The following is a 27,679-nucleotide window of genomic DNA, read 5'->3' on the forward strand; positions in this document are numbered from 1 at the left end:
TGGTTCCCGGCGCGGAAACCAGATCTCTGGTTTTCGCCGGACGACGGAAACCATGACTGGTTTCCTCGCCGGCAATCGTGTCTGGTTCCCGGCGCGGAAACCATATGAGTTGCTGCGGCCGGAAATTTTGGCATTTCCTTCTCGTTTCCGGCGGATTAAAGTGCTTAAAGATTGTGCTGAAGATGAAGAAGTTCCTGTTGAAGATGAAGACTGAGATGTGCTGAAGATGAAGATGAAGACTGAGATGTGCTGAAAATAAAAACTGAGATGTTGAAGCTTGGAAAATGACTTCCCCCAAAAAAAAGGGGAAGTTGTTTTCCAAAAAATTAGCCTCATTTTCCTTTGACCAAGCCTTATTTTCCATTGACTTAAGTTTTCCTTTGTTTACCAAACACAGGAAACCCGGAAAATGACTTTCAGAAATCATTTTCCGGGTTTCCAAACACACCCTAAGTGTCTTGTAAGTAGAGTGATCAAATTGTGGATGGTGAGCGAAGAAGACTTTGTTCACGGTACACAAAAAACTAGCATGTAGACTGGAGATTCAGAATAGAATCTAGTGAGCAAATGAGGGTTCACAGAATCCTAGTTGACCGTCTTGCCTGATTTTATTTGAGATCATCAATGAGCTTTGATGAAAGTGTAAAACCTGCAATCAAGGGTAGTTGCTGTTTGAAGTTAATGGGCACTTCTTTGCTGCATGCTTTAATTATCATATCTGCGGAATGGTGAAATTTATGGCTCTCTCAAAACTGCTTGAAAGACTACTCATTGTGTAAGCAGTACATGTCTATTTTGGGATCAATTAGCTGTTTCAGTGAATCCAAAATACACTTTCCAGTCCAACAGTTCTTATGTAACATAATGAAGACGAACTCCATCAATTAAGCACAAGGATTCCACGGTGATGCTTCGGCATTTTTCAGGCATGCTTGCGTTTAGTTTTTTAAAAGGGGTTTGGTTACATGCATATACGTGCTGGGTTTCTAGCTTTTTGTGCCGGAGCTTCTGTGTTATTGTTGGGAATAACATTCAAGAGGAGTAATGTTTGTGTTTTGCCTTGCTACTTGTCCCACATTGCTTTCCTAGAGACTCTTTTCCCATCATTTAAATGCCACTCCTTTTGGAGTCTTTGAAATGTTTTCAAGGGAGGAAAAAGGGGGGAATTCTTGTGCACACTACCGCCGCGGCCTGCTCGGCTCGTGGGGTCAAAGTTTTACGTGGCATTATAATTTTTTGTCCGACTTTTCAGCTATTTTACACATACAGAATAATTCTACGCGGTCAGAATTATTCTTGTGGACAAGAGGCATTCTAGTGCGTTAGTGGGCACATCTGAACGCAATTTGCGTTCCCCCCCTTTTTTCTCGACTTCTTGTGGCTGGTACAGGGGAGACAGGTATTCTCACTACTATAAATACCTGTCTTCCCAGACCTGTATTTTATACCTGAAAATAAGCTCTCAAGCTATAAATACTGTGATTGCGTATCTCTATAAGTGCAACAGAGTTACATGAGTACTTCTGTGTGAGCCAGTCGAAAGCTCCCGGATTAAGACTGCACAGTCTCTGGATATAAGCTTTTAAGGCAGTGTCCTGCACACGTCACAGAAACTATCCTACATATATCCCAGCCTATATCAATTGTAGTCCATAAAATCTACGACATTTATTATAAAAACCACAACAGTTAAAAGCTTATACATATAAAATGAAGATGTCGTCCCTCCTTTCCAAGCCCGCCGCTGAACTCACGAAGATCGAGCCGCTGAACGGTATAAATTACCGAAGGTGGGCTGTGAAAGATGATGGTGCACTTCGAGACGCACGAGGTCGATTATGTGCTCACCGGCTGTCCTTTCGGTCAAACCGCTGCAGCAACAACTCCAACAACACCAACCCCGGTCGGAGACGAGATCGAGATTGCTTCGACCGAAGAAACAATTCCAGATCCGGTGACACCAGATCCAAAGACGTCTGCGCCCGCAAAATCGTCTTCAACTACTTAAGATGTTCGAAACAAGTTCGAACGTGACAATAAAATGGTAAGAGGCATACTGCTTCAATACATGACCGATTCTCTTCTTGATATTTATGCGCCTCACAAGTCCGCGAAGGCAATCTGGGATTTGCTTCAAAAGAAATACGGGTCAGACGATGCAGGCCGGAAAAAGTATGCGGTTGCAAGTTGGTTAAACTACAAAATGGTTGACGGTAAGCCTATAATTGATCAAGTTCATGAATTCGAAAATTTAGTTGGGGATTTAATAACCGAAGGGGTTCCGGTAAGCGACACATTGCAAACTTATGCTTTGGTTGAAAAATTACCTGACTCGTGGTCTGAATTTCAAAATAAAATGAAACATGAACCAAAGTTAAGTACATGGGAAGAAATGGTGAATCACATAAACATCGAAGAGGCGTTTCGCCTAAGGCAAAGGTCAGTTTCCTATCCTGAAAATTTAAAGGCTAACGTTATAGAAACAAGTGACAGGTCAAAAACTGCAAACAATGGTAAAAATAAAGGTTGGCAGAAAGGCATGAAAGCAAACAACTCTAAAAGTTTCAAGGCGAACAGAAACCAAAAGTCAGGGAAAGGAGGTGTTTGCTATGTCTGTGGCAAACATGGACATAAAGCAGCGCAGTGCTATCACAAGAAAGGTGGATTTGATCAAAAAGGGAACCAAGGAGGACAAAAAAGCCAAGCAAATGTGGTGGAAGATTCTGAAGTTGTGGCAGCAGTCATAACACTAGAAGCCAACGTTATAGAAGATTCTGAAGAATGGATCGTGGACACTGGAGCGTCACGCCATTTCTGTTCAAACAAGAGTCTTTTTAAGAATTTTCAAGCAATTGCTCGAGGGCAAGGTGAACAAGTTTTTATGGGCAATGATAGCGTGGCCGAGGTAAGAGGTAGTGGTACCATAGAAATAAAACTATGTTCAGGAAAAAAATTGTTTTTAAACAATGTAATGTACGTTCCCTCTCTGCGTAGAAACTTGATCTCGGGGCCTTTATTAGTGAGGGCCGGGATTAAGTTAGTGTTTGAATCTGATAGAATGATAATGACTCGTAGGGGGGATTATCTGGGGAAAGGTTACATGCGGGGTGGGGGGGGGGGGGGCTTTTTGTGTTACCTTTCGTTTCAAACCAAAACAATACAATCAACATGAATAATGTGGCCAGTGGCACTGGCAGTTCTGCTTATATTGCTATTTCGTTTGACATGTGGCATGCTAGATTAGGACACATTGGTGTCAAATGCATGAATAGACTAAAGAACATGAACTTGCTAACTAATGTAACAAATGACATTATAACACAATGTGAGACTTGTGCTGAAGCAAAGTTCATTAAGAAACTGTTTACTTTAGTTAAGCATAAAACAACATGTGCTTTAGAGTTAATTCATTCTGACTTAGCAGACTTTAGAAACACAGAATCTAAAGGTGGAAAAAGGTATTACATATCCTTTATTGATGATTTTACTCGCTTTTGTAAAATATATCTGCTAAGAACTAAGGATGAAGCCGAAGATAAATTTGTTATTTTCAAAAATGAAGTTGAAAACCAACTAAGTATGAAAATAAAAAGGTTACGTTCAGATAGGGGGGGGTGAATATGAATCTGCATCCTTTAAGTCATTATGTGAAAAACATGGAATTATCCATGAAGTGACTGCCCCTTACACCCCTCAACAGAATGGCGTAGCCGAGAGAAAAAACCGAACTCTCAAAGAAATGATAAACGCTTTCTTGTTAAGTTCGGGAGCTCCCAATACACTTTGGGGAGAAGCTGCACTTACAGCGAACCATATCCTAAATAGAATACCCCACAAGGGGTACGATAACACACCTTATGAGATGTGGAAAGGATACTCCCCAAATCTGAAATACTTCAGAGTGTGGGGGTGCCTAGCGAAAGTTGGGCTTCCCTCGTTCAAAAGACCTAACCTTGGGTCTATGACTGTGGATGCAGTCTTTGTTGGGTATGCAGAAAAGAGTGCAGCCTATCGGTTCATGCTATTAGAAAACCGGTCCATATGTGAAGCCAGGGAAGCTGAGTTCTTTGAAACCATCTTCCCCTTGAAAACCCCTAATAGGACCGAGTCGGCTCCGGTTCCAGACTCACAAATTGAGAGTGAGCCTGAACAACTCAGGAGAAGCAAGAGACAACGAACTGAAACTACCTTTGGTTCAGACTTTATAACATATATATCTGAGCTAGAAGACTTAAATGAACTTTCTGAGCAGTTCGTATGTCAACTAGTCTTAGAAGACGAACCAAAGACTTTCGATGCGGCTATGCGCTCAGTTGATGCGGTGTTCTGGAAAGAAGCCGTTCAAAGTGAACTAGACTCAATAAAGTCTAATCACACATGGGAAATAGTAGAACTTCCCAAAGGGTCCAAGCTTATTGGGTGCAAGTGGATATTCAAAAGAAAACTTAGACCCGATGGGTCAATAGAAAGATTTAAAGCGAGGTTAGTAGCTAAAGGCAACAGACAGAAGTTTGGGGAAGACTACTTCTGTACTTACTCGCCTGTGACAAAAATAGCAACTATAAGAGTGCTATTTGCATTAGCCGCAGCGCTAAAGTGGACAGTCCATCAAATGGATGTCAAAACGGCCTTCCTAAATGGAGACCTAGAGGAAGAAATCTACATGGACCAACCTTCTGGGTGTGTAGAACCTGGACAAGAAGGGAAGGTCTGTAGACTAGTGAAGCCCCTATACGGGCTAAAACAAGCTCCAAAACAGTGGTATGAAAAATTTCACAAAACACTGTTGGATCTGGGTTACGTGGTAAACAGATCAGATGTTTGTCTATACTCAAAAGCATAGTACTGATATGTGAACCAGAGTTCAAAACTACCCACTTCTCAAAGAGTTCAAGACTTAGTTCACTCCTGAGAAGTAAGTTACTCAGGTCACTACGTGCCAGTTCAAGGTTACACACTAGCATTAAGGTCAGACTAGGTGGTATACTCAAACGCCCTGTTGCCACACCCCTTGAATGTGTGGGGGATTGTTGGGAATAACATTCAAGAGGAGTAATGTTTGTGTTTTGCCTTGCTACTTGTCCCACATTGCTTTCCTAGAGACTCTTTTCCCATCATTTAAATGTCACTCCTTTTGGAGTCTTTGAAATGTTTTCAAGGGAGGGAAAAGGGGGGAATTCCTGCGCGCGCCGCCGCCGCCGCCCGCCCGTTCGGCTCGGTTCGCACTCGCGTCGCGGTGTGGTGTGGTGTGGTCGAAGTTTTACGTGGCATTATAATTTTTTGTCCGACTTTTCAGCTATTTTACACATACAGAATAATTCTACACGGTCAGAATTATTCTTGTGGACAAGAGGCATTCTAGTGCGTTAGTGGGCACATCTGAACGCAATTTGCGTTCCCTCCCCTTTTTTCTCGACTTCTTGTGGCTGGTACAGGGGAGACAGGTATTCTCACTACTATAAATACCTGTCTTCCCAAACCTGTATTTTACACCTGAAAAATAAGCTCTCAAGCTATAAATACTGTGATTGCGTATCTCTATAAGTGCAACAGAGTTACGTGAGTACTTCTGTGTGAGCCAGTCGAAAGCTCCCGGGTTAAGACTGCACAGTCTCCGGATATAAGCTTTTAAGGCAGTGTCCTGCACACGTCACAGAAACTATCCTACATATATCCCAGCCTATATCAATTGTAGTCCATAAAATCTACGACATTTTTTATAAAAACCACAACAGTTATCCTATGTAGTCATTTCCGGTTTATACATCATCGTGTTATTCTATTTGGATATCTGATTAAAAAAAAAAAAAAAAAAAAAAAAGAAGATAAAGAACGAGTCAGCAACAAAAAAAAAAAAAAAAAAAAAAAAAAAAAATCAAAAGCACACTGAAGATATAAGAGACGTACCACTCGGAGCGTAGTCTAAATTCTACTTCTTATTTTTAAAATAGTCTAAATTCAATAATTATTTTATTTTAATTTTTTTCAATTCTGAATCGTAACTAGATATGTCCCTACTGTTTCGATTCAGTTGCTACAATGTCTGGTTAGGTTCGAACCGAATCGTATCCACACATATAAGCAATAATTTGTTGAAGAAAAATAAATGAAATACTTATGTTTAAAGGTAAAAATGTCAATCTAACATAAAATGGAAAAAAACTGTCACTTTTAATATAACTGAGGGACAAATGTGAATACATAAATAACTCAAGGGGAAAATGTGTTATAAGCAGTGTTGCAAAAATCGGGTCTAGGCGCCCTAAGCGGTCCCCAGGCGCCTAGAGGGCGCCTAGCGATTTTTTCAACCTTGGTTATAAGCATATAATTCAGGAGAAATAACAAAAATTAAAATAATTTAAATTCAAATTTTGTTATCAATAGTTTTCTTTACTAAGCAACGCAATAATCTTAAACTTATAATTCTCTAAGGATATGTTTGGAAACTCGAAAAATAACTTTCAAAAATCATTTTTAAATTTTTCAGTGTTTGGGTACTCAAGAAATATGGAGTCAAAGTAGAATATTCATTTTGGTCAACAGGAAAAATGTCCAATTTGATGAAAAATGTCTTTTTGCTTTTTTTTTAGTATGAAGAATCTTTCAAATTCTTTATTTTCAATATTTCTTTCCTCTATTATCTTTAAGTTAATTTTTGAATTATTATTAGGGAAAATTTCAATTTTGGTCACATGACTAAAGTGGCTTTGTTAATTTCAGCACCTGACTTTTAAAAGTGTCAATTTAGTACCTTGACTATGCAATTTTTGTCAATTTTGATCACTCCGACCAAATTACCGGTCAAATTTCGTCGGAAAATATTAATAGTTAAAAAATTGAGGATATTTTAGTCATCTCACCCCTCTTCTATTTTTCTCCCACAGTCCATCCTCTTCCACAGGCGCCACCAAGCCATCACCGCTTCTCTCATTCTCCGCCACAGCTATAGGAGCAACCTCCGGCCCTCCACCGTCCTTTCCTCTTAGACATTCAGTATCCAGACTACTGCATACGGCAAGTCCTTTTTCGCAATTCATCCCAGCGCCCATCTGGAAAACCTAAGGAGCTTTCCGTCGATAATCACCTGGCTTTTAGCCAAAATCCGGTCGCATTCCTTCTCCTCCGCGAACCTAATCAATATATTTTTAGGATTGAGCAGTCCAATTTGCCATCGCTTTCTACTAATTTCCTCCATTCATCTCTCCTAAATCTCACTATCAGCCGGCCTTGCTTCGTCGCAATCGATCGCTCCACCGGCACATACGTATCGCACTTTGTGTTTTGATTTTGATTTCTCTGATTTGGAATTGATGTTGTCTACTCTAGATTCGACTGATTCTCAGTCGTATTTGTTGATCGATCACGTTTGTTTCCCCTCACAGCATCCGCAAAAGATTTCGAGAGAGACTCAGGCAATCTACGACCTGGATTCACCACATCGCAAATCTCCTCTGCCTGCGTGCCTTGATTCTGGTTGTTCTGAGCACTCAGAATAGATTCTGGCTCCTCAATCCTATCAGTCGCAGCATAATCCAGCTGGAAATTACGAATTTCTGGAAAAAAGCCCGTATCCGGAGACGTGCCGGTCACCGGACCACCGTCGCCCTCCGGCAACCATGCCATCGGCTATTGCCATCTTCTCCAACGAATTTCCAAAGATTCGTCAAAGAAATGGGGAGAAAAAAACAATACATACAAAAAGACTAAAACACCATCAATTTTTTAACCATTAATATTTTCCGGTCAAATTTGGCCGGAGTGACCAAAATTGATAAAAATTACATAGTCAAGGTACTAAATTGACACTTTTGAAAGTCAGGTGTTGAAATTAATAAAGCCCTTATAATCATGTGACCAAAATTGAAATTTTCTCATTATTATTATTATTACCACCACCATAACATTACCACTACCAACACTACCACAACCATCTCCACTACCACTGCCATACCGCGTACAACCACCACCATCACCACCCAAGTAGTTTCTACCTGGGTCACCTTCTCCGTTAGAAGGCGACCCACTAGGCTGCCTTCTCACCAGAGAAGGTGATGTTTAGTTTTTTTTTTATTATAATGTGTTAATTAATTAAATTTTAAATTAATAATGGTAGGGAATATCCTGACCGACATAGTTTTACCCCGGCTGGTATGCCTTTGTCTTTTTCTTCTTGTCTTTGCAGGTAACAGGTCGGGCTTTTTGTGAAGAACCCGGTCGGGGTCCGACCGGGAGTTGCCCGAGCTGCAATGTCGACCACCGAGCGGTAGCCCTTCGGCGAGAGAGCTGACAAAGGACACGTGGCGGCTCCTAGCGACGACAGACAGGACACCTGGGAGGATGACACGTGGTGGCTACGTGGAGAGCATGCCGAACGACCAGATTTGTGTCTCCGGCGCAGCGGCTATAAATACCCGCAGTAGCTACAGTGTGAGCGACTTTTGGACGATCGATAGGTTGTTGTTAGAGAATCCCGACCGCAGTCAGTCGGTACTCAGAGCAACCAAGTAGATTGTACTTAGGGCCTTCACCGTGATCAATAAAGATATTTACTTGCTTTAATTGGTCTCGTGTTTGTTTAATTATTGCTTACGTAGTAATTAGCAGTATCATTTTGGCGCCGTCTGTGGGGACCCGTGCAAGAAAGCAAACGTCTTGACGAGCACCCGATCTTTCATCAACAATGTATCCGTGGGCACAAAACCTCTTTGCTGACGACCAGGCGGATGCAACGAGTTCATCCGACCACCAGGCAACACAGCAACAAGGTCAGACGATGGACCTCAACCTCAACCTCTTACCACCACATCCATCCAACACATACCCGGCCGCCCAATAGCCGGTGAACTACATTCAACCGGGGTACCCAACACCCGGTCAGCCATATCCACAACAGCCGATGATGTATCCCGGCCAGTATCCATACCCGGTCCCACCTCCGCCGTACGGGTATTGGCCTGGCCAACCGATGTATTACACGCCCCCGGTTGGCTATCCACCCTACACGCCTGCGTACACGGCTCCAGCCGCCGCCCCTCCAGTTTACCCGGTCGCACAAGTAGAGCTGCAGCATCAGCCCGCTTCCCGGGCTCGACGCTCGGCTCGTTCGCGGTTGGGGTCGGGGGGTGCTGATGCGATGGAGGCACCATGGCAGGCCCAGCAAGCAGCCGAGGTTCCCACCCAAGTGGAGGACCCCGAAGAAGTTGCCCGAGCGGCAGCTTTTGATCGTCTTCGACCGGAGATGCGGCAACTTTTGGGCCCCCAAGACCCGAACTGCTAGCCGGGAGATGTACAGATGCAGGAAGCCAGCCAGGAGGCTTCATCCGGGCATAGCGGGTCGAGATCTCACCGACGACGACGCGCTCGGGACGCAGCTCAAGCTGCCCAAGCCGCCGAGCTCAACGAGACCCGAGGATTGCTCTACAACCTCCAGGCGGAGTTTGCGCAATTCAGAAACGCACACCCTGCAACACCTCCGGTCGACCAATTGACCTTGCACCAGACGCCTTTTACAGCGACAGTGATGGCTCAGCCTTACCCGCTTGATTTAAAGGTCTCCGAAGAGAAAAGTTACGATGGCCGTACGGACCCCGAGGTCCATGTTAATGACTTCTACAGCAATATGATGCTGAAGGGCGTATCAGACGCCGTAATGTGTAGGGTTTTCTATTCCACGCTTACCGATCGAGCGGCGGAATGGTTCCGAACCTTGCAGCCGGGCTCGATCGACAAGTTTGATGCCTGGGCGATCAAGTTCGTGAGGAAGTTTATCACTTCCAAGGTGGTGAGGAAGCCCTATATGTATCTGGAGAAGGCCAAGCAGCTTCAAGGGGAGAGCTTGACCGACTTCCTCGTCAAATGGAAGGCGGCGGTCGGGGAGGTTGAGCCCATGGATGATGCGACCGCCACCCACATGCTCCACATCTCCCTCCGGGCGGGTTATTTGTACCAGGATTTCATTCTGCACCCCCCGGCCACATATGAGGAGGCCCTTCGAAGGGTCACAGATTATGCCAACGCGGGCGAGGCGAATGCCGTGAAGCGCTCGCAGGAGGTCGGGTCTTCGTCCCGTAAACCGGCCGGCCGGGCGGAACACCGATCGGGTGATGATCATCCCCGATCCTGCACCAGGCCTGGTGAGTTTACGGCCCTGAACCGATCCGCAGCGGAGGCCATGCAGTACGCTCAGTCCTGCAATCTCATCAAACTCCCCCATCCCGATCGAGACGGCCCCGACAAGAGTAAGCACTGCGCTTACCATCGATGTGCCGGGCATGACACTGAAGAGTGTACCCACTTGCGCCAACTGTTGGAGGATTTGCTCAATCTTGGGAAGTTGGACAAGTGCGTGGGGAAGAGAGAGGACCCCAAGAGGAACACCGATCGGAGAGATCACCGGCGTTCCCATCACCGTTCCGATCGCTCTGATCGTGATGGACGCTCCGATCGGTCAGGTCAGGACCGAAGAGACGATCGAAGGGACGATCGTCGCGATGACCGACGGGACTCTGACCCTCCGTCTAGCAGCCGACCATTAGGAAAGCCGACCATCCACGTCATTTTTGGTGGATTGGAAGACGCTACCCGACCGAGGAGTAATTGCCCGGTCGCCATAGTGGATTCCCGAGAGACCGGGAAGAGGCAAAAGATGGAGCCCATAACCTTCACCCTCGAAGATCAGCCCAACAGCGGTGACCATGGCATGGAGGCGCTCGTGGTCACGATTGATGTGAAAGGGACGGATGTCCAGAGGGTTATGGTCGACACTGGCAGCAGTGTGAACGTCCTTTATTTGGACGTGTTCGAGAAACTTGGACTTGACAGGAAGGAGCTGACTCCGGTCGGTGTACCTCTGTCGGGTTTTACCGGGGCTCTTGTGTACCCCGAGGGAAAAATAACGCTCCTGGTTGAGATCGGCACATCCCCAAAGTCGATCAAGACGGAGCTTGAGTTCGTTGTGGTCAACCTCCATTGCGTCCACAACATTATCTTAGGCCGACCCGTTATTATGAAGATCGGTGGGATAATTTCTATGCCCCACCTGTGCATGAAATTCCCCACCCCGAATGGGGTCGGCGTAGTCCGCGGCGACGTCCAATCCGCCCGGAAGTGTTACACCCGAGCGGTCAACAGGCGCGACTCCGGTCAGTCTTCCCGGGTGAATACCATAGCCAAGGAGGAGGCTAAGGATCGGAAGGAGCAACCTGAGCCTTCCGAGGAAATAGAGGAAGTTCCCCTGTCCGATGACCGACCGGACAGGATGATTAAGATTGGCCGGGCCCTCACCCCCGAGCTCCGAGCGGACATCTTGGCCATACTCCAGGAGTATGCCGATATCTTTGCATGGGGGCCCGAAGATATGCCCGGGATCAATCGATCGGTAATCTGTCATAAGTTAGCCGTCGATCCCGCAGCAAAGCCGGTGGTACAAAAGACCCGGCACCTTTCTTCCGATCGCCGCGAGTTTGTTAGAGAAGAAGTCAAGAAGATGGCGGCGATCGAGCACATCCGACCGGTGATCTATCCCAAGTGGGTGGCCAACATTGTTCTTGTTCCAAAGCCCCCAGCTTGGAGGATGTGCATTGACTTCACCGACCTCAATAAGGCCTGTCCGCTCGACCCGTATCCTCTACCGAGTATCCATCAGATGGTCGACGAGACGGCCGGGGCCGAGTTGATGAGTTTCATGGATGCATTCAAGGGATATCATCAAATAATGATGCAACATGAAGATGAGAGCAAGACAGCCTTCGTAACTCCGGACGGGCTGTATTGCTACCGAGTAATGCCGTTCGGCCTTCGCAACGCGGGAGCAACCTATCAAAGGATGGTCAATATGCTCTTCGCTGATCTGCTAGGTCGAACGATAGAAGCTTACATTGATGATATGCTGGTCAAGAGTCGGGACCGATCCGACCACACTCGGGACCTCAGGGAGTGCTTCCAGATCATGAGGAAGTACCAGTTACGGCTGAACCCGATCAAGTGCACATTTGCGGTTCAGACCAGCAAGTTCCTCGGCTACATGATGACCAAGAGGGGAATCGAGCCCAACCTGGCCAAAGTAAAAGCGATTCTGGACATGCAACCACCTTTTACCGTTCGGGAGGTCCAGCAATTGACCGGTCGGTTGGCAGCTCTCAGTCGTTTCCTCTCTAAGTTAGCCGAGCGCGCTTTACCTTTCTTCAAGGTATTGCGAAAAGTTAATGGATTCGTTTGGAACGAAGAGTGCCGAGCCGCTTTTTATGAGCTGAAGGAGTATCTCATGTCACCAATCGTGCTCTCAAAGCCCGAGCTCGGAGAAGAGCTAGACGTATATCTCGCTGTATCCGATCGTGCAGTAAGCGCAGTGTTGTGCCGAACCGATCAGGAAGGGGTCCAGCGACCGGTGTACTATGTAAGCCACACGCTACATGGTCCCGAGCTCCGGTACTCCCGGTTAGAGAAGGTCGTCTACGCCTTGTACATTGCCGCGAAGAAGTTGGCTCCCTACTTCCAGGGTCGAGCAATTCGCGTGTTGACTGATCAGCCGATCGGGCCAGTCCTCCGAACTGCTTCATCATCCGGTCGCCTAGTCAAGTGGGCGTTAATGCTGACCCAGTACGCGATCGAATACCGACCAAGACCAGCCATCAAAGGTCAAGCCCTTGCTGATTTCTTGGTCGAGTGCACCGCCCGGGATACCCGATCCCCGGAGGTTGCGGATCCCGAGGCTGAGTGGTGGTCGCTGGCTACTGACGGGTCGAGTAGCAAGAAAGGGGCAGGAGGAGGAGTGGTGGTCACGAGCCCAGAAGGATTTAAAGTTTATTTTGCTCTCATGTATCAGTTCCATCCGACTAACAATGAAGCCGAGTACGAAGCCTTCATCAATGGCTTACAGTGCGCTCGGGACCTGGGGGCTGAATATATTCGAGCTCAAACAGATTCTGCGCTCGTGGTCGGGCAGGTTCTCGGAGATTATGAAGTCAATGGTGAGCGTCTGCAACTATACCGAGACCTAGCCATGGAAAAGCTTGCTCAGTTCCGGTGGTACACCGTCCGGCATATACCCCGATTGGATAATGCCGATGCGGACATCTTGTCTAAGTTGGCTCAAGACGCCCCGGAACACATGTCAAAGATAACTCGGATTCTGGTGATCCCGAGACACAGCATCCATCGCCTACCGGTCAATCCAATCCAACCGGTAGAAGATAATTGGATCACCGATCTGAAGGAATTCCTCGAGCACGGTCGACTTCCGGACGACCCTCAACGTGCTCGGAAGGCCAAGCTTAGAGCCCCGAGGTTCCAAGTCTTGGACGGTCGTCTCTACAGGCGATCGTACGGAGGCCCTCTTATGCGTTGCTTGACCGCGTTTGAGGCCGATTTGGTTATGAAGGAATTGCATTCGGGTATTTGTTCTTCACACCAAGGAGGCCGATCACTAGCCCGTCGTATCATGCTGATCGGGTACTATTGGCCGTCCCTCCAGCTAGACTGTGAAAAGTTAGCTCGGGAATGTGAGACGTGCCAACTGTTTGCCCGGATGCCTGGACGACCGGCAACCTTCTATCAGCCGGTCACGACTGCAATTCCCTTTGCTAGGTGGGGGGTAGACATCTTGGGCCCCTTCCCACAGCTTTCCGGTCGGAGAAAGTTCGTGATTGTCGCCATCGATTACTTCTCCAAGTGGATTGAAGCCGAGCCGTTAGCCACGATCACATCTCAGCAGTGTGCTCGGTTCCTTTGGCGCAATGTAATTTCCCGCTTTGGCGTGCCTGTGCATCTCATCAGCGACAATGGCCGTCAATTCGTAAGCCAATATTTCCAAAACTTCTTGGCCACGATCGGAACGACTCACGTCCGGTCGTCGGTGGCTTACCCGCAGGGGAATGGGCAAGTTGAAAATGCTAACCGGACGATTTTGGAAGGTCTGAAAAAGAAGCTACACTCGGCCGGTCGTAGTTGGGCCGATGAGTTGCCATATGTATTATGGACTTACCGGACGACCCCGAGGGAAGTTACCTTGGAGACCCCTTTCGCCCTGGTTTATGGAGCAGAAGCCCGACTCCCGATCGAGGCTTGGATCCCGACCGATCGAGAGAGAACTTATAACGCGGAGGAGAACGAACATGCGATGGTCGTGGATCTCGATGGGATTGAAGAGAAGAGAGAGCTAGCCGCTCGGCGTATGGCCGAGTATCAGAAGCGAGTCAAGAGTTCAAAGGACGTCCGGGTCAACCCTCGTTAGTTTCAGGTGGGAGGCTACGTTCTACGACGAAGGGAGGCCAGTCAACCTTTGGAAGGAGGGAAGCTAGCTCAAAATTGGGAAGGGCCGTACATCATCAGCGCTATCATACGGCCGGGGACATATCGACTGGAGACAACAACCGGTCGGGCAATCGAGGGGACTTGGAATTCCGAGCACCTCGTTATGTTTAGGCACTAGCCTATTTTTTGTAACCTTTAGACGAAGTGGGGACTCGACCTGCGAGTTAGTCCCGGTCGTCATTTGTAATTAAATTTATTGTTGTAAATTTTATTTCACCGCCTGCGAGCGGGAAGGTTTAATGTATATACGATTGGTGATTGCTCGACCGTTTGCATACGGCGGCCCGGTCGGTTATTTCCTTTACCTTCATTGCGCGTAGATCAATCCATCATTAAGTTACATCGACCGGGCGAGTCTATTGACCGGTCAAATGCGTTCCTCTTCGGCGGACATTTGGGTCACGCCACCGATTGGGAAAGCCAGAGCTCTCAGCACGATTCCCCGATCCGTCCAACTTCTTTCCACTATCGCACCCACTTGTGCCTTGAGGGCACAATAGTGTGGCGGCTGGGATGAAGGAAGTGTCTACAGGCCCGTCGCTCGGGAAAAACCCGACCGTGGAAGCTTACTTATTTTCAAAAGTGTCTACAGGCCCGTCGCTCGGGAAAAACCCAACCGTGGAGGCTTACTTATTTTCAAAAGTGTCTACAGGCCCGTTGCTCGGGAAAAACCCGACCGTGGAGGCTTACTTATTTTCAAAATTTTAACAAGGCCTGGAGATCGGGTAAAGCCGTTCGGGTAGGCCAGTTTGACGTCGAAATCTCGGATGCACGACCGGGCCATAAGGTCGGGTGTCGTACCGGTCGACTAGTGCATGGCCGGGCCAGAAGGCCATGGGTAAAGTATTAAGGGTCGGCGTATGAATGATTAAAAAGTTAGAAGTGCGAATAAAGAAGACGAATGACACTTTACAAAAAGAAGAAACAAAATTTATTAATCAAAAAGAGTGCCCGGTACAAACTCGGGACCGGGCTCCCGATCAACGTCACTTTACAAAAAAACGAAAAAGTAAAGTAGAACCTATCTCTACTTCTTCGCTTCCCGGGCTCTGCCCTTTTCAGAAGGCTCTTTCCCGCTTGAAGTGGCCGCCGCGGGCCCGCCGGGCTCAACCGCCTTGTCTTTCGGGGCAAAGGGAGAGGGACCGGGGTCGGCCAAGTCCGGAGGAAGCGCAGAAAGCACCAGCTGGAGGTCGTCCCCTTCCAAGGCCTGCTCCATCCGATTCCGGGCCCGCTCAAGCATCTTCCTCTGCCCGGCCTTAAAGGCCCACCGACCGAACGAAAGGATTAGATCCTCCCCGACCTTCGTTCCCCGGTCCGCTGTAAGGAATGCTGTGCCCGACTCGCTGTCCTTGAAGACGGACTGGACCAGCTCGTTCGGGTTATCGAGTCGGGTTTTCAGCTCTTTGGCCTCCCCGATCGCCCGTTGGGCGACCTTTTCGGCCAGGACCCGGTCCTCCTCGCTCTTTTTAAGGTCCTTTTGGACCTTCTCCAGCTCCGCCTGGATGTCCTGGACCTCTTGAAGGCGTCGAGCAGCGGCCTTCTTGTGTCGGTCGGCTTCGTCGGCCAGCATAGCTCGGCCCTGCAAGAGCTGAGCCGCTCGGGAGATCTGCAATAGTTAAGGATGGTCAGAATACTCCGATCAAAGACACTTGTATGAAAAGCTAAGTGGAGATTAAGCTTACCTCGGCCAAGTCAAGACCGATCTTCTCAGCCACCTGAGTCGGGGTCAATTTGCTAAGATCTTCCCGAGCTGGCCCTGCATTGCCGATTCGGGCAAGGATGGATGAACTATCCTTGCTTCCCCCAGTTGAAGGGCTCAGACTACGTTGCTCCCTGCGGCGTTTCATGCCGCCCACCTCAGTCACGCCCTTTTCGGGCACTTTCTCCTTCCCCCGGGCGACCTCAACCCGGGTGACCAATACGTCGCTCGGCTCGACCACAAAGCCTTCGGTCGTCGTGATGGTCGAGGTCCCGAGGGGTCGGGCCACCGGGATTTCCTTCTGCCCGGTTGGTCTGGTTTTTGGCTTCTTCTTGCCAAGTGAGATTTTAGCGGGCGGGGGAAGAGGAGCATCGTCATCTCCGAACTCGGCCATCTCTGCAAAATGGAAAAATAAGCAATTAGGTCGGGAAAATAAAGAGCAATCGGGATGTTAAGGGTCGGGGAAAATGGTTAGCCTCGGACCTTTACCCTTCCTCTTGCCCCGAGCGGGCATCCTTGCAATTGTTACACCCACTGGCTCGGGTTTATATTTCTCGGTCAGATCATATACCGGATCGGGCAGCTGGGCCGCTTCATAGCACTCGACCGACTTGAAGATTCGGTACTCGTAAATTTCGCCCGAGATCTTAGTAACGGCGTCCTTAAGGGCCTGGGTCTCGGTCGGGATGACTTGCCTTCGAAAGTGTTGACTCCAGACCCTTTCGACCGGGAGGATCCACGAATCATACTTTACCAAGAAGATCCGGTTCTTCCACCCCCAATTGTTCCCGGGCAATCCCTCGATCGAGCACATATCTGCTCGGGATTGGGTCATTAAGAATCCGCCCCCATACGCGGCGGCCAGCACCTTCACCTGGTAGACAAATTTAAATAGCTCCATGGTGCAGGCCAAGTTGTGCCGGTTGCAAATTTGGGGGAAGCACGCGATCATCCGATGCGCGTTCGGGCAGATCTGACCGGGTACGACCTGGTAGTAGCCCAGGAATGCGGTAAGAAGGCTCGAGAAGGGGAAAGTGATCGGGGCCATCAGGGAGTCATAATGCATCCCGAGCCACTTCTCCCGGTGCTGCTCGATGATGTTTCCGAGCTGCCTGCTGGTGTCGAACTCGACCCGGCCGGCTAATGTTACGGCAATTTTGCTTGCCTTTCCCTTTGTCAGCAAGCTCATCTGGGTTGCGACGCTCTCGCTATTGAGGAACTCGAACCCGTCCCCGTCTAGCGCTGCCGGTCCGGCAGGGTTTTCCTCGATTGCCTCCCCGTCGTCTGCCCGGTTGCCTTCTCGGGGCTTCGGCCTGAGGGTAATCCCCTATTACCCTCATAGGCGTTCCCCTGGCATCTTCAGCCGGGGAATTTCGTCCGCTCGTGGACGTTTCGTCGCTCCCCGACCCGCTGGAGCTCGACCCCGATGTCCCCGATGAACTTGATGACCCTTCTGGCTCGGGGGCGCGGTCGTGGATTTGTTGTGGTCGTTGCTCGACCTCCGGAGAATAGGACATGATGTCCACCTCCTCGCTGCTTTGCTCGACCGTGTTGTCGTAGTCTGCGACCGAGACATTCTGGCTATCCGAGTCCGACATGTTTTTCCTACCTAAAGGTCGGTCGGGGTTAGTACAGGGCTCGGGAAGTTAGATCGGAGTTAGTCCTACCCTACCCCTATGCAAAGCTAAAAATAAAACAAAAAATAAGAAATGGAGAGCTTACCGATTAGAGGTGCTTTGTGAAGAGTCTTGAAATCTGTTGCTTGGTTGCCTTGCTGAAATGCTCTGCTCGGGATTCTCTGAGGATACCGATCGAAGCGCTAGATTGAGGAAAGTTCAAATGAAGGCCTCAAGGGCCTATTTATAGGAGAGCATTTGGGCAGGAAACAAATCCACTTGCACGATGTGACCCGCGCTGATTACGAGGCGACCGTTGCAGTCGTAGACGCCGGCAGTTGCCGACAAGTGGCCAGAGGAGGAATGACAGCTGGCCGGTCGGTTTGGTAGCTGACGGTTGGGCTTCTTCATCCCGTCCCATTTTTCCCGGACGGTTAAAAAGGCCCGGGTTGGGGGGCTCTTGGTAGGGAATATCCCGACCAACATAGTTTTACCCCGGCTGGTATGCCTTTGTCTTTTTCTTCTTGTCTTTGCAGGTAACAGGTCGGGCTTTTTGTGAAGAACCCGGTCGGGGTCCGACCGGGAGTTGCCCGAGCTGCAATGTCGACCACCGAGCGGTAGCCCTTCGGCGAGAGAGCTGACAAAGGACACGTGGCGGCTCCTAGCGACGACAGACAGGGCACCCGGGAGGATGACACGTGGTGGCTACGTGGAGAGCATGCCGAACGACCGGATTTGTCTCCGGCGCAGCGGCTATAAATACCCACAGTAGCTACAGTGTGAGGGACTTTTGGATGATCGATAGGTTGTTGTTAGAGAATCCCGACCGCGGTCAGTCGGTACTCAGAGCAAGTAGATTGTACTTAGGGCCTTCACCGTGATTAAAATATTTACTTGCTTTAATTGGTCTCGTGTTTGTTTAATTATTGCTTACGTAGTAATTAGCAGTATCAAATAAATTATTAATTGTAAGTTTGATAAGGTGGTGCAAATAGCAAAATATACCTCATTTAATTATTACACCACCTATTAATTAATAAAAATTTTCACCTTTTTACACTTTTAAGATATTTTATACCCACTTTTAGTCAAAAGATGGTGCAAATAGCAACACCCTATCTAAAACCCGGTATTTACACTGCGCAAACTGTAATTAGCCTTTCTTTTTTTGTTAATCTAATTGTCAGCGTTTAAAAATCTCTCAGTCCTTTAATAGAGATCGCGGATCTAGCAACACCGCTCTCCGACTTCCACCTCTTGGTTCACTGCACATCCAACCCCTCCGCCCCAGCAGGCATTTCCTCCACCGGAATAAAATTCCGATCCACTCTTCAGACAATTCGATCCGGTAAGTCTACTGATTTTGGCATATACTTATCTGTAAAGCACCGACTGTGTCCGCCCTAGATCTGTACTGTTCTCACTCCCATTTTCACTATCTCTGTATTTGTCTGCGCTATGAATTTTCTATCGGAGATCGAGCCTCTCTCTCTAGGAATTGACAGTTAGGACTAGTTTTGCTTATAACCTGTCTAGCAGCCAAGCATAGCCTGTATTGATTTTTGTTAAGTCATTTATCCTGGATCTGAATCTGAATTGCTAAGGTTTGTTGTTGAATCTGTAGCTAGCGAACTTGCCGTTGCCTTTTATTTTTTTTAATTTAATTATTTCAGAAAATTGTGAATTCACAACTGCATTTTCACTCGCGTATGGTAGTTGATTTACCTTGTGTATGCGTCTTGTTTCATTGTTTGTTATGTGCGTAGATGTGGTCTAGCTTGTAGCAAAGTTGCTTATGATATCACCATATGCTGATCGTATTACATGCTCATTTGTTATTTGATCAGCAATACTTACACTAGAAGTATCTGTTTGGTTCTGGATCTATCCATAGAATTGAGGATAAATGCTTCACTATCATTAAAATGGAATATGCCCATTGTATGTATCTTGTTTAGTTGTTTGGCTGATCTTGCATTATACTCAATTCAACTGGATCAACTGAAGCAGCATTTCATTGTATTTGTTATTATTATTATTTTTGGAAAAATTAATTAATTATTTATTTATTCTGCACATTAGGTACTTAGTGTGAAATGGAGAAGTCATGCTCTTTGCTGATACATTTTGACAAGAGCACTCCAGCTATTGCCAATGAGATCAAGGAATCCCTTGAAGGGAATGATGTCTCTGCCAAGATTGAGGCCATGAAGAAAGCAATCATGCTTTTGTTAAATGGGGAAACTCTACCCCAGTTATTTATCACGATTATTAGATATGTGTTGCCATCTGAGGACCACACAATTCAGAAACTGTTGTTGTTGTATTTGGAGATCATTGAGAAGACAGACTCTAAGGGACGTGTGCTACCTGAGATGATCTTGATCTGCCAGAACTTGAGGAATAATTTGCAGCATCCGAATGAGTACATCCGTGGAGTTACTCTGAGGTTCCTTTGCCGCCTGAATGAGGTTGATATCATTGAACCTCTGATTCCTTCCATTATGAGCAACTTGGAGCACCGGCATCCATATGTACGGAGGAATGCAATTCTTGCTATCATGTCTGTATACAAGCTTCCACAAGGCGAGCAGCTTTTGGCAGATGCTCCTGAGAAGATTGAGAATGTTCTTTCTACAGAACAGGACCCATCAGCTAAGAGGAATGCATTTCTGATGCTTTTCCATTGTTCCCAGGAACGTGCAATTAATTATCTACTGACAAATGTGGATAGAATTCCAGACTGGGGTGAGTTACTTCAGATGGTTGTCTTGGATTTGATTCGAAAAGTTTGCAGGACTAACAAAGCAGAGAAGGGGAGGTATATAAAGATTATTATATCTCTGCTAAATGCCCCTTCTGCTGCTGTTATCTATGAATGTGCTGGAACTCTTGTTTCTTTGTCTTCGGCCCCTACAGCTATTAGAGCTGCTGCTAATACTTACTGTCAGCTTCTTCTCTCTCAGAGTGACAACAATGTTAAGCTTATAGTACTTGATCGGCTCAATGAACTAAAATCTTCTCACAGAGATATTATGGTTGATATGATAATGGATGTTCTTAGAGCACTTTCGAGCCCAAACCTGGACATTAGGAGGAAAACGCTTGACATTGTTCTGGAATTGATCACTCCCAGAAATATTAATGAGGTTGTCCTCACGCTGAAGAAAGAAGTTGTGAAGACTCAAGCTGGGGAGCTTGAGAAGAATGGGGAATACCGTCAAATGCTTATCCAAGCCATTCATTCTTGTGCAGTAAAGTTCCCAGAAGTAGCAAGCACAGTGGTCCATCTGTTGATGGATTTCTTGGGTGACAACAATGTTGCTTCTGCTATTGATGTGGTTGTTTTTGTGAGAGAAATAATTGAAACCAACCCAAAATTGAGGGTTTCCATTGTTACTAGGTTACTGGACACTTTCTACCAGATCCGTGCTGCACGAGTCTGTTCCTGCGCACTTTGGATCATTGGAGAGTATTGTCTCTCTCTTTCTGAAGTTGAGAGTGGTATTGCAACTATCAAGCAGTGCCTAGGTGAACTCCCATTTTACTCAGCTTCTGAAGAAGGGGAAGCTGCTGATTCTTCAAAAAAGCCTCAACAAGTGAACTCCATTACTGTTTCATCTCGAAGACCTGCTATCCTTGCTGATGGTACCTATGCTACTCAAAGCGCAGCCTCTGAAACTGCTTTCTCTCCTCCAACTGTTGTCCAAGGATCTTTGACTACTGGAAACTTGAGATCTCTTCTTCTTACTGGTGATTTCTTCCTGGGAGCAGTTATTGCATGCACACTGACAAAGCTGACACTAAGGTTGGAAGAAGTTCAACCATCAAAAGTTGAAGTGAACAAAGCAACCACAGATGCATTATTGATTATGGTCTCAATAATTCAGCTTGGGCAGTCTTCAGTTCTTCCTCATCCAATTGATAATGATTCTCATGACAGGATTGTGCTTTGTATAAGATTGCTATGTAACACTGGGGATGAAGTCAGGAAGATCTGGTTGAAATCTTGCCGAGAGAGTTTTGTGAAAATGCTATCAGATAAACAACTGCGTGAGACTGAGGAGATTAAAGCAAAGGCTCAAATCTCTCACTCCCAACCAGATGATCTCATTGATTTCTATCATTTGAAGAGCAGGAGGGTAAGATTGTGCTTTTGAGCCATCTCAATGGGATTGTTACTTTCTACCTTTTTTTCCTTGAAGGTTGATAATTGAATATCTTTTAGCAAATCTCACTTTGTTACTTGAATTCTAGGGCATGAGCCAATTGGAGCTGGAAGATCAAGTGCAGGATGATCTGAAGCGTGCTACCGGAGAATTTGTCAAAGACGAGAATGATGCCAATAAACTAAATCGTATTCTTCAACTGACTGGATTTAGTGACCCAGTTTATGCTGAGGCTTATGTTACAGTTCATCATTATGATATTGTCCTGGATGTTACTGTAATCAATAGAACCAAGGAGACCCTACAGAATTTATGTTTGGAATTAGCCACTATGGGTGATCTCAAACTAGTTGAGCGTCCTCAGAATTACACTCTTGCTCCTGAGTCAAACAAGCAGATCAAAGCAAACATCAAGGTCTCCTCAACAGAGACTGGAGTCATTTTTGGCAACATTGTATATGAGACTTCAAATGTGCTTGAGCGCACTGTTGTTGTGCTAAACGACATTCATATTGACATCATGGATTATATCTCCCCTGCAGTGTGCAGTGATGCTGCTTTTAGAACTATGTGGGCAGAATTTGAGTGGGAGAACAAGGTACAATATTATTTGTCATTCTGGATTTGGTAAAAATAATCTTATGGTATATCTTTCTTTTTTACCTGTCCATAAGTGTTTTAGAGTGGTAATTGGTAGTGTTCATATGATGGCCTTTAATAGCAAAAGTATGCAGAGTGATATTCACCAATATAGATCATCTAGCTTTTGACCATTTATGTGAAAAACAATCTGACTATTGTGATTTTGGATTTATGCTAACCAAGTTAGCATAAATAAGTTAGAATTATAAGAACATTTGGAAAATTTGTTCTGTATTACTCTAGGTGAAATTGCACTTCATTATGATAAGCACATGTCATGAAGCTATCCAAATTAAGTTTAGATATTATTGCTTTTAGTTAGGTGTTAGTCCATCTTTTACTTTTGCTGCTCGCTCTATTTCATCTTGTACTTTGTCTTCTGCTGTGACACTAACATTAACTTGGTACTTTGAAGGTTGCTGTCAATACTGTCATTCAAGACGAGAAAGAATTTCTGGACCATATTATCAAATCAACCAATATGAAGTGCTTGACGGCTCTGTGAGTTGTTTCTTTCTCATGAATTTGAAATTTTTGCGAAATCCTTTTCTATAGGCTATAGGTTTTCCCTTTCCATTGATTATTCTATGAACTTCTCTCTGTGTTGTTGATTTGTTTTTGTTCATCATGCTCTTATACTACCTGTTTTTTCACCATATTTTTTCTTTCAAGTACCAAGACTGTTTGATTACCCAACTGCAGCTTACTTTTTCAAGATAATGAATTGCATTGTGATTTGATAGTCCTTTTACAATTTAATTTATGTAAATTAGAAATCTAGAAGAAACATTAAATGTATCTGGTAATTTTCTTGGAATAATTCCCTTATAACATGTATTCCGTATTGGGGCAGACCCCTCACACAAAAAATTATAGTTGTACTTGGCTTTTCCTAGTCTTGCACTTGTGACCTTTTGTGCTTGATGAATTTAAAGTAGTGCAGCCTTAGTACTGAGAACCTTCGCACACCCAACCATTATTTAAAAATGAAAATTTTCTTGGGTTGTTTGCATTTATTGTGTTGCATATTTGGTGACAATGTTTGTCTTGTATTGGACCCTTGGCATTAGATCTGCACTGGAGGGTGAATGTGGATTCCTAGCTGCTAACTTGTATGCCAAGAGTGTGTTTGGGGAGGATGCTTTGGTGAATGTGAGCATTGAGAAACAAGCAGATGGTAAGCTGAGTGGTTATATTAGGATAAGGAGCAAAACTCAAGGAATTGCTCTCAGCTTGGGGGACAAAATCACTCTCAAGCAGAAAGGTGGCAGCTGATCCAGTAAACACAATGTTAGAGTCAGTGAATTATTCTGGTACTTCAGCAGTCTCAACTTTAATAACTGATGCTTTCTCCTGAAATTTGTTAATTGATTTCATCTTTTTTTTTTTTTTTTTTTTTTTTCCTTCCAAAACTTGGAGATAGAAGAGGTGATTGTTGGTCTCTAAAATTAGCTCAGATATGGTAGGTTGTTATACTTAGCTCATGGATATTTGATTTTCTGATATTATTGTCTGCTTTTCTACTCCTGTAATGAGATTATAATATTATTTAAAAAAAAAAAAAAAATTTAACAGGCGGGGAGGCAAGGAGCCTAACTCCTCAAGCCTGACCGTCCATCTTCTAAGAAATTACAACTTAATATTTGAGACTTGAGGCTCCTTTATATAGGAGCCTCAAGTCTCAACTTCCACTTTTCTCACTGATGTGGGAAAAGTGGAAGAATAAGGGGAGCCGAGGCTCCCCTTAATAATTTTTTTTTTCTTTTAATTATTGTTTTAATTTATTTTATAATAATAATAATAATAATTATTATTATTATTATTATAACAAAAATTACAAAAAAAAAAAAAAAAAGAATAAAGGGAGCCATTATGAAATATATGTATATCTTTTTAGGTCATTTTACATGTTACCGTTAACATTAAACAGTTAATTTTACCAAACATTTTTTTATAATTCGCTGGTCAAACTTGCTAACATAAATTGATATTCACTCACCGTTAATACAATCTATTAATCGCTAACCGCTGTTTGCCAAACAAGCCTTATCTTGTAGAATGGCATGCCTAATGGATGATTCTTCTTGTTGTTTCTTGTGTTGTCTGCAGATTTGCTGGGTTTTAATTTGAGGCTTCTTCTGGTCTTCCGCTTGCAGCTCGGAAGGTGCTGGCAACTACTAAAAGAACCTGTAGAATTTTATTACTGCCTTTCTTCTTTTTTTTTTTCACATTTCAATTGGAGTCTTTTGCAGAAAATTTTTGTAGAGAAGACTTGAATATTTGATAGGAATACCTTTTCTTGCCTTTTGTTTGGTTTGAGTGTATAATCTTTATCCACTTAGAAGTCTGAGTTCTAATTGCTCCTGCCCAGTGAAGACCTGAAGAAATAAAGACAACATCGGAACTTCTGATTTCCTTACAGTATCCATTTTTGCTCATCTCTATCGACTATATTTCAACTGGGACACTGGAACACAACAATTATACTGCAAACTATCGCAATCTGTAATCAATAAGCTTGTCATAATTTATTAATACGATACACTAAAAAATTATAGTTAATGTTTGGTTGAAAACTTTTTAAAACACAATTATGAGATTTGATTACGCTTCTAATTAAAAATCTCATACTTTAATTAATAATAATGGGTATAATTTCATATTATTGGTAATATGATTTTTAAGTTTGAATTAGTGCTTTTAGATTTTATTTTTTATTTTTTGTTAATATTGGTGCTTTGTATGTTACTCCGTATTATATTATGATCAATTACCTTAATTTTTATTTTTGTATTTTAAAAGCCTTTTATTTCCATTATAAGGTCATATATAACAAAACATCAATATTGGTAATCATTCTAATTTCACTCTACTACGAAACATGCAAAATACTTCTATCAAAACTCATTAACATCACCAAGTATTTGATTCACATTCTGATTTTGATTAAGTTCTTCAATAGGGAATTTCATATTTAATTCTTTTTTTTTAAAATGGAAAATCTAGAACATTCTAATTTAGCAGGAGTAATATGGTAATTATGCATTCTTCTTCCTCATTTTCTCTCTTCTACACTGCTACAATGAAGTGAGCTACATGCTTTGTAAGTGGAAGAATTATAACGTAATTACCATAAAATTTATGCCCAATTAGGGCTTTGGAATTCCCCATTGCAAACTAACGAAAACTTAACAACATAAGGATTAAGGAGTAAACTAATGAGTTCATTATTAGGTCTAGCCTCTAGGACTAGGACCAAAAGTAAAGCTCCCCTATAATTAGGGACTAAGTCTATAAGGGACCAAACACTGTAAATTCCCTTAGATGATTTAATATATGCATGAATTAAACGTGGACCACATTTTGGGTCTGTCAAAATATCTATTGCAACTTGCAAGTATTACAAAGGTATTTCAAACTATTATACCGCCCATATGAATACGTAATTTACGGCAATTTGTACCAGGACGCACATTGTATTGTGTATCCTGATATAAAACGATGTCATTTTATACCTTTTTTAGAAAATTTTTTGTTTTTTGTGTCTATTGTTAACTTCTTAAAAAAATCTCATGCTTTGAAAATGTACATAATTGTATAACAAAATGTACATAATTATATAACAGAATGTACATACTCTTTTTTTAAAAGATAATACACATAATCTAACATAATACATAATATACAAACTTTTAACTCTTAAAAAAAATTCCCTGTTTCTGATATACATAATTGTATAAAAGAATGTACATAATTGTACCAAAAAATGTACATAATTGTATAACAGAATGTACATAATTGTACAAAAAAAATGTACATAATTGTATAACATAATGTACATAATTATATACCAAAATACACATACACTCTGTCACGTCAACTTCCCACAAATTTAACAAAACAACATCGTTTTGAGAGGCGCGTAATGCACATTGCTATGTGCACCATGGTGCACAGTATAACGATTGATATGAACACTGATTGGGCCTTTTTTTCCTTGGGTTAAAAACTGGTTGGGCTTAAGGACCAAACTATCAAGTATCAACTCCCCTGTAAAAGAAATAAAGAAACTAAAAAGGCTTATCATCGTTGCACTCCATCATTCATAATTGAGTTTAAAGAAAATTATATGGTAGATTATAGTCAACATGGTAAGGTATACCACTGGTCCACTAACGAATGATCATTTTTAATATATTAAAAGTTCATTTTTAATGTATTACGGAGTATAAATTTATTTAAATGGTATATTTAAAATGAACATTTAATATATTATCTGATTTACTTTTTAATGTGGATCATGGATCAAAGTATAATGATTAGAATTTAACAATTACCATTATCACTTGATCTTAACCATTGGTGACTACTGACTAGAATTCTGCCTATTTCTATCATTTCACATCAACCCGTAAAATATATATAATAATAAAAGATACAATTTTGTCAAATATAAACAGTATAATAATAATAATAATAATAATAATAATAATAATAATAATAATAATAATAATAATAATAATAATTCAATGGTTATATTTAATGAACTTACGAACTTCAAACAAGCACATACTCCTTTTGACTTGTTTATTCTCTTCTTATATTTTAATGCCTAACTTATAGCTATTTTGTTTATTTATTTTTGGGGCAAAATTAGATTTGATTTTGATTGGTTAATAGTAATGGTTATGTTACACCTTTTGAGATGACCAAAATATAGTGTTAATATTAATTAAATTTTCTTTTTTAAATACATACTGTACTTAACAATTTGTTTATTAATTAATAGTAAACACAAATATTTTGATAACACCAGTTATGTATATATATATATATATATATATATATATATATATATATATATATATATATATATATATATATATATATATATATATATATGGTGTTTAATTTGATCCCTGTAGGCTGTAGACATGAACTTTATGTTTTTATATTATAATCCTTGTATTGTCTCCATAAAGTTACAAATTGACTATAAAAATTATATATTTTGGGTTCATAAAAAGGGAAAGCATCAAGTGATTGATATATTCATGCATGCATTCAGCATTTGTATGAGGTTGATAGTGAATTGTCTATGCTTTTTTAGGCAAATAAAAATACTCTCTAAGCTTTCATTCTTTAAGTCAAAGAAAGCTACCAATATTATTACTTAATTAATTATATTAATATTGCATGCATGATGGAACAACTATAATTAAAAAAGAAAGATAATTTAATTT

At 43.6% G+C, this 27,679-nt stretch overlaps 1 protein-coding gene across 4 annotated transcripts; it reads left to right on the forward strand.

Moving 5' to 3' along the window:
• The first annotated feature begins 18,810 nt into the window (after window positions 1-18,810).
• LOC109150216 (coatomer subunit beta-1) lies at window positions 18,811-24,859 on the forward strand. 4 transcript variants are annotated; one of them, XR_002049101.1, is made up of 7 exons: window positions 18,811-18,973; window positions 19,708-21,767; window positions 21,883-22,392; window positions 22,852-22,937; window positions 23,507-23,749; window positions 23,856-23,898; window positions 24,546-24,859. XR_002049101.1 is itself a non-coding variant. In XM_019298141.1 (6 exons), the coding sequence occupies exons 2-5, from the start codon at window positions 19,722-19,724 to the stop codon at window positions 23,709-23,711; spliced, it is 2,847 nt and encodes a 948-aa protein (XP_019153686.1). In that variant the 5' UTR covers window positions 18,811-18,973; window positions 19,708-19,721; the 3' UTR covers window positions 23,712-23,749; window positions 24,546-24,859. The 4 variants fall into 4 exon arrangements, 1 of the variants encoding a protein (XP_019153686.1); XR_002049102.1 differs by having other exon boundaries at window positions 23,860-23,898; XR_002049103.1 differs by having other exon boundaries at window positions 23,863-23,898.
• The last annotated feature ends 2,820 nt before the right edge of the window (window positions 24,860-27,679 follow it).

Source organism: Ipomoea nil, unplaced genomic scaffold (assembly GCF_001879475.1).
Source record: "Ipomoea nil cultivar Tokyo-kokei standard unplaced genomic scaffold, Asagao_1.1 scaffold0268, whole genome shotgun sequence".
NCBI classification, from domain to species: Eukaryota; Viridiplantae; Streptophyta; class Magnoliopsida; order Solanales; family Convolvulaceae; genus Ipomoea; species Ipomoea nil.

Excerpts from the sequence above, each read along its gene's own strand:
- LOC109150216 (XM_019298141.1), top strand. The coding sequence starts at position 19,722 with ATGGAGAAGTCATGCTCTTTGCTGATACATTTTGACAAGAGCACTCCA. Across the intron at positions 21,768-21,882 it reads ATCATTTGAAGAGCAGGAGG|GGCATGAGCCAATTGGAGCT; the intron begins GTAAGATTGTGC and ends CTTGAATTCTAG. Across the intron at positions 22,393-22,851 it reads AATTTGAGTGGGAGAACAAG|GTTGCTGTCAATACTGTCAT; the intron begins GTACAATATTAT and ends GGTACTTTGAAG.